Source organism: Herpailurus yagouaroundi, unplaced genomic scaffold (genome assembly GCF_014898765.1).
Source record: "Herpailurus yagouaroundi ecotype Mexico unplaced genomic scaffold, PumYag 163, whole genome shotgun sequence".
NCBI classification, from domain to species: domain Eukaryota; kingdom Metazoa; phylum Chordata; class Mammalia; order Carnivora; family Felidae; genus Herpailurus; species Herpailurus yagouaroundi.
In genome coordinates, this window is record NW_024412404.1 from 56,458,407 (window position 1) to 56,470,466 (window position 12,060).

The 12,060-nt window shown below is 44.7% G+C and overlaps 1 protein-coding gene across 4 annotated transcripts in view; it reads left to right on the forward strand.

Annotated features, from left to right (window-relative positions):
• The first annotated feature begins 10,146 nt into the window (after positions 1–10,146).
• Positions 10,147–12,060, forward strand: part of SEC23IP (SEC23 interacting protein) — a 48,331-nt gene continuing 46,417 nt past the window's right edge. For 2 of the 4 annotated variants that reach the window (XM_040486626.1, XM_040486625.1), the window contains exon 1: positions 10,150–10,395. In XM_040486626.1, the coding sequence (XP_040342560.1) occupies positions 10,233–10,395 (163 nt within the window). In that variant the 5' untranslated portion in view covers positions 10,150–10,232. Of the gene's footprint in view, positions 10,396–12,060 lie in introns of all 4 variants that reach the window. The other 2 variants (XM_040486628.1, XM_040486627.1) reach the window with 2 other exon arrangements.

Genomic DNA, 12,060 nt, shown 5'->3' on the forward strand with positions numbered 1-12,060 from the left:
CCAAGCCTAGGAAAACAAAGCTTGCAAACAAAAATTAAAATAGTGACAACTTATTATATGATTTGGCTATGAATCATCTTTATGTAATCATAATAAAGGTAAAACTTGAGTGTTAATCTAACCAATGTTATAATTTAACTTCAGCGAGAGGCTAGGGGGAAAGGGTTCATATATGTGATGAGGACAAAGATCAAAAGGGGCAAAATCCTCATTGTTCACCTGGAAAGTCAACAATATAATGCAAACAGGAAAAACATCAGAAGTGGCAACGTAATCATGTTAATTTGGAAACAGAAATCCTGAAAGAATCAGCAGAAAGAGTTGAATGCAGTTGCCTTCAGGGTGGAGTAAATTTTTTTAAACATTTGCTAGTTTTCTACACATTTGTTATTAATTAAGCCTCCACTGCACTAGAATTTGCACTAGACTGTAAGATCCTTGAAGCAATGATTTTGGTAGTTACATGTTATTTTATTCCCTAGCACCTAGAACAGTGCCTGGCATAGCACAGGTGCTCAATAAATGGTTTCTGAATGTATAATACACATTTTCCATCCGTTGCCTAAATTTCCTCTCTAGGTGTTTAGACACCTTTTCTTGGGTATCTTTCCTAGAGCCTTTTGACCTGTTCTGATCTAGACTTGCTGCCCTTTACCTCTGGTACAAAACTGTCTTCCTAGGATCTCCTACCACCATTATCCATTATCCTTAAGATTCTCTTTCCTTTCATGGTTTCACTGACCCTTCAGAAAAATCCGTTTCCTCCATCTTCCACAGCTATAGATAGATTTCCTAGGGAAGACCTGCATTTTCTACCTACAGACGTATAGCTGAGGCTGGTTGCCCAACGAGGGACTACATTTCCCAGCCTTCTTTGCAGCTAGGTAGGGCTTTGTGATTACGTTCTTACCAATGAACTGGGAGCAAATGTTATGTCTGGAACTTCCCCCTCAATTTCTTTGGAGAAAACTTTTGGCCTGGATATGTTCTTTCCCCCTTTGTGATGGACAGGATGGTGATGACTAGAACGACTCTGTGTGACAGCCTGGATTTTTATATGAACATTGCATTCTGAGGCCTCTTTGTTACAACTGCTAGCATTACTCTAAGTAATTCAGCAAGTGGTGTAAGTGGGGTGTTATCACAACAAACACAAAGGAAGGTGGCTCTAGTTTAGTGGTTGGAAGGAAGGTAGCAATCAGTGAAAGATGAAATGCCTGAGACAACGAAGGAGATTGATTTCATTCAGGCTGTTGCAGTAGGGAGAATGTTCGTTCAGAAACATCTCAAAGGAGAGTGGTAAATTTTGAGTTTCATAAAGCAAGGAAGTCGTTGAGGAAGAATGGAGGTGAGCCTTATGTTGGAATTTTCAAGAACGAGTTGGTCTTTTGCATTTATAATCCTTTCTTGGAACACAGAAACAAGAAGGGATTTCTTAACTATCCCTGTTTTCCGAGGAGTGAGTGGGGGCAACTACTAGGGAAGTTGGACTCATTGACCAAGTTCTGACTTTTCTAGGCCAATCGCTGCAGAGGTTGTCAGAGTTCTTTTGTTAAATATGGTCTGGCCATTGTTTGTATATTCAGCCTCCCAGAAATATCGTGCAGGCCATATATGTAAATTAAAAGTTATTAGAAGTCACATTAAGAGTTGATAAAAGGTACAAACTTCTTTTTTATTTATTTACTTTTTAATGTTTATTTTTTTTTGAGAGATATACAAAGCACAAGCAGGGCAGGGGTAGAGAGAGAGAGAGACATAGAATCTGAAGCAGCTGAGCTGTCAGTACAGAGTCTGACGTGGGGCTCAAACTCACAAATTGTGAGATCATGACTTGAGCTGAAGTCGGACACTTAACCGACTGAGCCACCCAGGTGCCCCAAAAGGTGCAACCTTCTAATTATAAAATCAGTAAGCCACGGGAATGAAAAACACAGCATAGGGAATATAATCAATAATATTGTTATAACTTTGGTGACAGGTAGAAACTACACTTGTGGTGGTGAGCATTTCATAATGTATATAACTGTCAAATCAATATATTTTACACCTGAAATATATATCAGCTATACTTGAATTAAAAATTGAAAACAAACTGGGGTGCCTGGGTGTCTCAGTCAGTTAGGCATCTGACTTCAGCTCAGGTCACGATCTCACACTCCATGAGTTTGAGCCCCACGTCGGGCTCTGTTCTGATAGCTCAGAGCCTGGAGCCTGCTTCAGATTCTGTGTCTCCCCCTCTCTCTGCCCCTCCCCTGTTCATGCTCTGTCTCTGTCTGTCTCAAAAATAAATTAAAGAACACTAAAAAATTAAAAAAAAAATTGAAAACAAACTGAGGCACCTGGGTGGCTCAGTTGGTTAAGCCCCTGACTCATGATTTCAGTTAAGGTCATGATCTCAATGTTGTGAAATGGAGCCCTGCATCAGGCTCTGCACTGGGTGTGGAAACTGCTCGAGATTCTCTCTCTCTCTCTCTCTCTCTCTCTCTCTCTCTCTCTCACCCACCCACCCTTTGCCCCTCCCACCCTGAATGTGCCTGAATGTGCACACATGCTCTCTTTCTCTCTCTCTCTAAATAAATAGAAAACAAACAAACAAGAAACCATAGTGAGATAATATTACACACCAGTTAGAATGGCCAACATTTAAAATACCAGCAACACCAAGTATAGATATTACTGGTGGGAAAATAAGATGATACAGTGGGGAAATAAGATGATGAAAAAGGGACACCTGGGTGGCTCAGTCAGTCAACCATCTGACTTTGGCTTAGGTCATGATCTCACAGTTATCGGGCTCTGTGCTGACAGCTTGGAGCCTGCTTCACATTCTGTGTCTCTGCCTTGCTCTCTGCCCCTCCCCCACTCACACTCTGTCTCTTTCTGTCTCAAAAATAAATAAACATTTTAAAAAAAGATGACGGAAAATCATGTGGCAATTTCTTACAAAGTTGAATATACATGACTAGAAGACTCAGTAATTCTACTCCTAGGTGAAATGAAAACATTTCCCATGAAGGTTTTTACATAAATTTTCATTGCAACTTTAATAATAATAGCCCCAAATTTGAAACAACCTAAATCTCTACCAACCAATGAATGGATAAGCAAATTGTGGTATAGTCATATAATAAAACACTACTTAACAAGGAAAAAAGAATGACCTGTGATTCACATGACATGGATGGACCTCAAAAACATTATATTGATCAAAAGAAGTCAGACACAAAAGAATATGTACTATATGGTTCCATTTATACAAAACTTACTAAAGACAGATGTAAAAATATAAAAAATAGAAAGTAGATCAGTGGTGGAATAGGGCTGGGAATAGAATTTATGACGTTATTAATTGGCTGGAAAGAGGAACACAAAGGAATAGTCTAAGGTGATAGATTTCTTTTTTAAAAAATATATTTATTTTGATGGGGCGCCTAGGTGGCTCAGTTGGTTGAGCGTCCAACTTTGGCTTAGATCATGGTCTTGTAGTTTGTGAGTTTGAACCCCGCGTGGGGCTTGCTCCTGTCAGCGCGGAGCCTGTTTCGGATCTTCTGTTCCCCTCTCTCTGTGTCTCTCCCCCACTCCCGCTTGTACTCTCTGTCTCAAAAATAAATAAAACATTCTAAAAATGTTTAAATGTTTTATTTATTTATTTATTTATTTATTTAAAAAAATTTTTTTTTCAACGTTTATTTATTTTTGGGACAGAGAGAGACAGAGCATGAACGGGGGAGGGGCAGAGAGAGAGGGAGACACAGAATCGGAAACAGGCTCCAGGCTCCGAGCCATTAGCCCAGAGCCCGACGCGGGGCTCGAACTCCCGGACCGCGAGATCGTGACCTGGCTGAAGTCGGACGCTTAACCGACTGCGCCACCCAGGCGCCCCTAAATGTTTTATTTTTAAGAGAGGGAGGAAGAAAAATAGTGTGCATGCATGAGTGGGGAAGGGGCACAGAGGGAGGGAGAGAGAGAATCCCAAGCAGGCTCTGTGCTGTCAGTGCAGAGCTAGATGTGGGGCTCAATCCCACAAACTGTGAGATCATGGGCTGAGCTGAAATCAAGAGTTGGACGTTCCACAAACTGAGCCACTCAGGCGTCCGCAGAGTGATGGATTTATTCTATACTGATATTTTTGTCAAAACTCATAAAACTGTATACTTACAGTTCATGCATTTTTATCATGTAAATTATACCTCAATAAAGTTGATTTAAAGAGCAAAAAGAGGGGCACCTGGGTGGCTCAGTCGGTTAAGCCTATAACTTCAGCTCAGGTCATGATCTCATGGTCCATGAGTTCAAGCCTCGCATTGGGCTCTGTGCTGACAGCTCGGAGCCTGGAACTTGCTTCAGATTCTGTGTCTCCCGCTTTCTCTGCCCCTCCCCCACTCACGCTGTCTCTGTCTCCATCTCTCAAAACTAAGTAAATGTTAAAAAAAAAAGTAAAAATAAACAGATAACATTAATTTTAATAGTAGGGTGCCTGGGTGGCTCAGTCGGCTAAGCATCTGACTCTTGGTTTCAACTCAGGTCATGATCTCATGGTTTCATGAGTTTGAGCCCCACATTGGGCTCTGTGCTGACAGTGTGGATCCTGCTTGGGGTTCTCTCTCTCCCTCTCTCTCTGCCCCTCCCCCCCCACACTGGGTTTGTCTTTCCCAAAAATAAATAAATAAACTTAAAAAAATTTTAGTACTATATTTAACTTGACATATTCCAAATATTGTAATTGGAATAATCAATATAAATGTTATTAATGAATATTTTATCTTCTTTTTTTAGAATGAATTCTTTGAAATCTGGTGTGCATTTTACAGTTACAGCACTTCTCAATTCAGACAGCCACATTTCCAGACCTCGATAGCCACAGGTAGCCAGGACCATCAAGTGAGGCAGCACAGGAGAGACCAGGGCCTCAGTATTCAGATCAGAGGAGGTAAGAATCTTGCTCAAAGGCATTTACAAGGGTCTTTTAAGATTTCTCTGGTAAACTAAAGAGTCCTGCCTTATGGCAAAGGTCAGATCAAGGATGTAGCTTTCCCACCTATACCTATTAGGCTAACAGAAAAAGGGCTCAAGTCAGACAAGGAAGTAAAGAACATGGAACTTTCAGGAAATAAAATGCCAGGAGCTTGGCCTGAAAAAGTCTGCAACTTGTCAAGTTTTAAGGCAAGTCTCAGGCCCCAGACTCATAGGAGAGACAGTGGGCTACCAAAGCTGTACAGCCCCCAAAGAGGACGTGCCTCCTCGTGCCACTTGGGATATAGCCATGGATGGTCAGGGACAAGAAGAAACCTCCCTGAGGGCAAAGCTGAGGCCAGGGAGGACTGTAGACTGAGGAAGTATTTCTAGAGGCCCAAACCAGGGGCAGTCAGGACCAATCAAAAACATTCTCCACCCTCAGGGAGTATTTTCAATTTATGCCTCGCAGGATTTAATCATTTCTGTGCAACAGTGGGAGTCTCCATACAGTTACCCTGTTCTCGGTCCATGACTGTCTAATGTGCCCTATCGCCATAGGTGAGAAGCCACATCCAGGCCCAGTGGAAAGGGCTGAGCTGCACCCGCAGATCCTAGACTGTGAAACAGGATGCAGCATGTTGCTTGCTTTGAGGAGTGAGTATATTCTACATTTGGGAAGAAGGGTTGGCGTTTGGTGGCCAGAGGGGCAGACTGTGGTGGCGATCGTCATTTGCCCACTAAAATCTTCTTTCTCCATACAGAACAGTTACAGAATTGTAGGTAGGATGTGGATACTCAGGTGAGGACTGTATTTCCAGCTGTTGTACCAGGAGTGCCTTTTGTCCAAGTTCTCACTAGCGGAATGTGAACAGAAGTGATTTGTACAAGGTCTGCCTTACTTCTTAAGATGAGACGTCTGTGCCTGAACTGCTCCGACCTCTGGCCGCTGCCTTGGCTGGCAAAAAACTAGAGCGGCCTTGGAAGCCTTGTGTTGAAGATGAAAAACTGGTTACCTGCATGTACTCTCATGTGGGAAATGAACCTTTACTTTGAGCCACTGCATTTTGGGGTCTTTTTTTTGTTAAAACAGCTTACATTCTCTGGGACACCTGTGGTTGCACATCACGTTTCCTGTATCCCACATAGGAAGACTTCCTTAGCTTATTCCTTTATTTTGGTGGAGGACCTCCTCCATTTGCTTTCTTAGAAGGTGTGCTGGAGGGGTAAGTATTTTGAGAGCTGAATTCCTTTGCATTTGACCTGTTTTTATCCTTCTGGAGCCTTAAGAATCTTCTATTTGTCTCCAGCGTTTTCTCGTGTGTGTGTCTATTTTCAACTATTGTGCTGGGTACTCAACCCTTGCAATCTGGAAACTGGTATCCTTCATTTCTGGGAATAAAAATGTTTTTTCTTTGATTATTCCCTCCCCTGCATTTTCTCTGTCTCTATTCTTAGCAGAACTCTTAATGTACAGATATTGGCTTTCCTTGCCCAGCACTCTAATTTTCTTATGTCTCTCTCCTAGCTCCCATCTGTTTGTCTTTTTGCTTTACTTTTTGAGAAATTTCCTCACTATTTATCTTCCTTCTACTGATTTTCTTGTGTGTTCCCTGAACATTTATTTTCTTTTTAAAATAACATCCTGGGGCGTCTGGGTGGCTCAGTTGGTTGAGCGTCCGACTTCGGCTCAGGTCATGATCTCACGGTTTGTGGGTTTGAGCTCTGTGCTGACAGCTTGCTCAGAGCCTGGAGCCTGCTTTGGATTCTGTGTCTCCTCTCTCTCTGCCCCTCTCCTGCTCATGCTCTGTCTCTGTCTCTCAAAAATAAATAAATGTTAAAAAACATTTTTTTAAAAAACAACACACCGATCTTGTTTCTTGGTTACTGACCCTCTTATCCCTCTGAGGATATTATTGACAGATTTTCTAAGTCTTTTTCTTTCCGTGTGGGTTGTTTCTTCTAAGTTGCTATTTCTCCTTCCTTTGGTGTGTGTCTTGTTTTGATCTCTTTCACATGAAAGGATCTTCTCAACTATGTGGTGATCGTATTTAAAGTGTGGGGACTAGGGGCACCTGACTGGCTTAATCCGTAGATCATGCAACTCTTGGTCTCAGGGTTGTGAGTTTGAGCCCCACGTTGGCCACAGAAGGGACTGAAAAGAAAAGTGTGGGGACTAACAAGGTGATTGGGAGCTCAGAGCATATAAATAGGGATTGTTGATTGTGAACTTAATATGGGGTGATCTGGCTGGGCTGTCTTCCTAGGGACTCCAGATTTCAGCACCTCTACATCTCTCTTTCCCATGCCCCAAAGAAGAATTTTCTAATCTTCTGCCTGAAGGTTGAAGATCTGGCAGCCAGTGTTCTCAGAGCTGAGTGGAGAAACTTGGCTGGGGTTGTGGGAGAGATTATTTTTTTATTCAGTATGTACATGTTTGCTAAGTGTTTCTTCTGTTACCCACTCCAGAAGGGAAAATTTCGTCTTTTTTTTTCTAGAAGGGGGATGGTTAGTGGTCCAGTTACTCAGAGTAGGGGTACAGACCTAACAGCTTCTCCAACAGTTTTACCCAATCTTCCAAACTCTTTAGCTTCAGGTGCCTGAGGTCATCAGACCCTCAATCTTATGATGATTCTGTGGTGCAAATAAGTTGCTCTTGGGCTTTCCCCATTACTGGTTTGCTAAATCACCTACTACAGGTCCATTTTTTGTGTGTGTGTATGCAGAATCTTGTTGCTGCGGAATCCTCTCCTATCCCCCTTATCCTTCTGGGTTTAAAAATCAAACACACCTATTTGTGTTTTCCACAGAGTTTCAGGAGGAAGGAAATGAAGACACTTTGGTTCAATCTGATGTCTCTCCCCAGGAATCACCCCAGGAATTCTCTGCTCATTCCTACTGCAATTGCTCTAATTTGAGCCACTCTCACGGCTCTCCTGGTCCACTGTAGCAGCCCGGGTTGCTCTTTCCGTATCTACTTTATTACACTGAAGTCAGAGTGGACTTTCTACAGGGCAAATGTTACTTCTCCACCCTCTTTTATTAAAAAAATTTTTTAATGTTAATTAATTTTTTTAAGAGAGAGACAGAGAGCAAGCAGGGGGAGGGGCAGAGAGAGAGGGATGTGAAGCAGGCTCCAGGCTCGTGAGCTGTCAGCACAGAGCCTGACGCCAGACTCGAACCCACAAACCGTGAGATCATGACCTGAGCTGAAGTCGGATGCTCAACCAGGTGGGCCACTCAGGCTCCCCTCTCTACCCTCTTTTAACCCCTTCTTTGGCTCCCTGTTGCTCTTGACTTGTAAGCCCCTGCATCATCTGGCCTTGCTCGGCTTTTCATTCTCATCTCCCAACATTCTTCCAGTTGCTCAGTGTGGCATTTCAGGGTATTCCTACATACTGTGACTTTTTTTTGAAATGATCTCTCATTGCTTCCTCCAAACCCCCCCCCCCGCCCCCACCAAATTTTCCACTTAACTTATACTCATTGTCTTTCAGGGCTTGACTTTAAATTTTCTTCTTCGAGGAAGCCTTTCACGTCACTCAACACTATGTAGGTCCTTTGTTGATGGTCTGATTAGTCTAAATATTTGCTATCTTTTCTCACAGAAGGGTTATACCTCCTTCCCCTGATGGTGTCCATATTAGACATAACACACTTGGGAAATTCTACATTACAACTTTCACCACTGTTTACTTTCCTGTCTTCCTGGCCAAACTATAAGCTCTAAGATGGAAAGTTTCTGTGTCTTTCTTAAACACCACCGAACCCGCAGTGTTTGGTGTAGTGCCTTGGTCACCCATAGGAACGACAAAGACTCTCTCCTTGACCCAATTCTAGCAAGGTTTCTTACAGTGTAAGGCCATGTCCCTAGAATGACCCCAGTCCTCCTTAAAATGCCTGCCCTGAGAAAGCTCAACGCTGCCAGGAGAACTTACTGTATGTTCCAGCCAAAACCTGGTGCTAGGCATTTGGGCCCCTGAGCTCCGTTTCAGAGCAGTTACTCTAGAAAACTTGCAATTCTACATCCCTTATAATTTTGAGATGTAAATCTGCCATACAGAACTGTCTTCTCAAGGCCCATCTCCTCCCAGCCTGGTGGTATATTGCTCTAACTTGTACAACTGCCTGTCATAAAGATATGAGAAGTTTGTTTCTCCTCCAGATAGTTGGCAGTCAACAAACCTAGGTGGCCTAGTCACGTGGACCAACATCCCTCGGCACCTTTCAATGCTTTCCCCTTAGCACTCTGATCTTTGGAAAGTCTGCAGTCTTTTGGGGAAGTTCAGTTCACGATGTACCCTCTTTCCTGTTGTAGTAGTTATTACCCAGTAAAATCTATCCTTACTGCTTTAACTAGTGTCTCACTTTGTTTATCTCTGACAGTAAGCACACTAAATAGTTACTGAATTAAGTAAACAGGTTCTGCACAGGAGTGAATGGCTGCAGGGGAGGAGTTTCATTATTTCAAAGCTTCTTTTGGGTTCTATCTTCCTCTCCCTCCCTCCAAAAAAGCTACTTGTCTGTTATTTTTTATTTCATAATCTCTACCTACATGAAAGGTGACAATTACATCCAAGTCACCCACGACACATTTTGGGATTTAACTAATCAGATTATTGTAGACAGATATAGAAAGCTATTTTAAAATGTAGCATCTCCAAATTTCAATTCCCTGGCTCCTTTTTTAAACATGGCTTAAAAACTTCAAAAGTTTTACCGTTTCTATTTCTGGGCCAACAAGAAGAGTTCAGTTCAGTCCAGAAAGACATGTGGGCGGGTTGGATGTGAGCGCTAGCGTGGGTGAGTTGGGCTCAGCTTTGGCTACAAATGGCTCAACACCTCTTCTTCCCTCCCAATGGGGACAGCGCTCTGCTGACTGCTCCCGCAGGTTCCCGCTGTTCCTCCAAAATCTTGCCAGTTAAACTCTCCTGTCGATACTTTTAGGCAGCCCAGCGCGCCCCCCGCAATCCGTGACCCTCTGCGTCAATTCGATTCAGAAACAGCAGTACTGCCACTCCCACGCTCCAGTCCCAGCCTCCGCCGCGGCCGCGCCGGGGAGTGTCACGTGCCAGGACACGGGCGTGAAGCCAGCGCCGCCATGTTGGTTTCTGGCGGCGCTTTCCAGGGGAAGCGCAAGGCCGCTGGCGAGCCGACACGCGTTCCGGGCCTTGTGCGCAAGTGCGGAAGTGTGCTGGCCCCGAGTGTGACCGCTTTCCGGCCGGTGGTGCCGCACCGGCTGCCAGGAGACGTGTAACGGACGGTGGGCCGCAGCCATGGCCGAGAGGAAACTTAACGGTAGCGGCGGCGCTGCCTCTACCTCCTCATCGGGCACTAACTTACTCTTCTCCTCCTCGGCCACGGAATTCAGCTTCAACGTGCCCTTCATCCCAGTCACCCAAGCCGCCGCTGCCTCGGCCTCCTTGCTCCTGCCTGGAGGTAGTGGGGGCGGGGGGGGGTGTCCGGTGGGAAGAGTGTGTGCAGGGAGGCGGGCGGAGGGCGTGGGGTGACGAGGGTCGGAAAGGAGGTATTCCTTGCGCCTCGATGCGACTCTGTGGGTGGCTTGCCAGGGCCATCCGTGGCCAGGTTTGAGTGGCCCGGGGACTTTGAAATATTGGAAGTAGGGGGCCAGATCGTGAGACTTGCTTTTCGTCGAGGAATTCTCTGATCCGAGGGCTGGACGCTCCACGCTGGCACTGGCATTACACAGATTTTTGTCGAACACATGCTAGTGTGCCAGGTGCTGGCAGGGAATGCAAAGACAATAGTGCTTCTCAACTAGGATACAGTAGGAGATCTCCTAGGATAGACCTGTAATACTTGCAAAGTAGAGGTACACGATGCAGAGGTACTCATCTTTCAAGACAGTGCATCATCACATTGTCTAAGAAGCCATTTCCTGTTCTCCTTGGCCCCCACTCCTACCTGCACCCTAGCTCTTTCATTTCCTTATTATTGTCTAGGGGTGTTGCTTTTTAATGATTGTGTGGCATTACCCAGACCACAGTATCTAGGGGCACAGACTGCGTTCCAGCCCTGACTGTGCCAGGAACTTGCTGTATGACCTTAGGCATGTTACTTTACCTCTCTGTGCTTCACTTTCCATGTCCGTACAGCCTCATAAAACTGTAATGAGAAGTGGATTGATTTTTGTAAGGTGCTGAGTGCAGTGCCTGGCACATAGTGTTATCTAAATGTTTGTGAAATAAACACATCTGCCTCTCTAGTTGGACTGTGGGCTTCTTGAAGTTTGCAGCTGTTGCTAGAGTGTGTGCAGAGGAGTGGCGTGAGTAGTCAGTGGGGACTAGATCACGAAGCGCCTCATATGCCGTACTGAGGAGTTTGTAGTTCATCCTGTAGGGTGTGGGGGAGCCTTCGAAGGATCTTAAGGTAACAAGGCAGTGAAACTGGAGGTGTGTTTCAGAAAGACTGGAGTTTTCTGAGATTGCACCAGAGTAAAGCTGACGGTAGCAAGAGCGGTCAGTCTGGGGGCCGCTGGGAGTCAGGCACGAGCGGATGGCACTCTAGCCCTACCCAGCCACATTGGGTATGAAGAGCAGGGAAGAGAGGGGAGAGATCTTTTAGACTATAAATTGTTGGGTCTCAGTGACTCCCTGGAGGCCATACTGTCAGCTTTATCAGCCCAGAGGCTCCTTCTCTTCCTTCAGTTTTAGCCAGAAGACCTGGCTCCCTAACTGGCGTGTAATGGATACTGTGTACATGTTTCTTGAATGAGTGTCTGAATGGTTAAATGAAGGGATTGAGAAACGAAGCGGGGGAGGAGTCTAAGAGATGATGTTTTGGTTTGAGTGTCTGGATGGATGTTGGTGAACACCTGTTGAGATAGTGCGGTGTGATAAAAGGAGCGCATGAAGGAGGACAGTTAAGGTGGTAAGTTCTTTTTCAGGCTTAGTAGGTTTGAGGTGTATGTGGCTGAGTCTGCCAAAAGTGTCGAGGAAGCAGGTGGTTGATAGGTTCTGGAGCACAGGAGAACGCTCCTGGTTTGAGACAGATTTGGGAGTGTCCAAAGTGTACAAGTGCTCATTAAGGTTGTAGGTTTCGATGCCGAACGTGTCCACATGTAATTAGAAAGTGCCCCTGAGG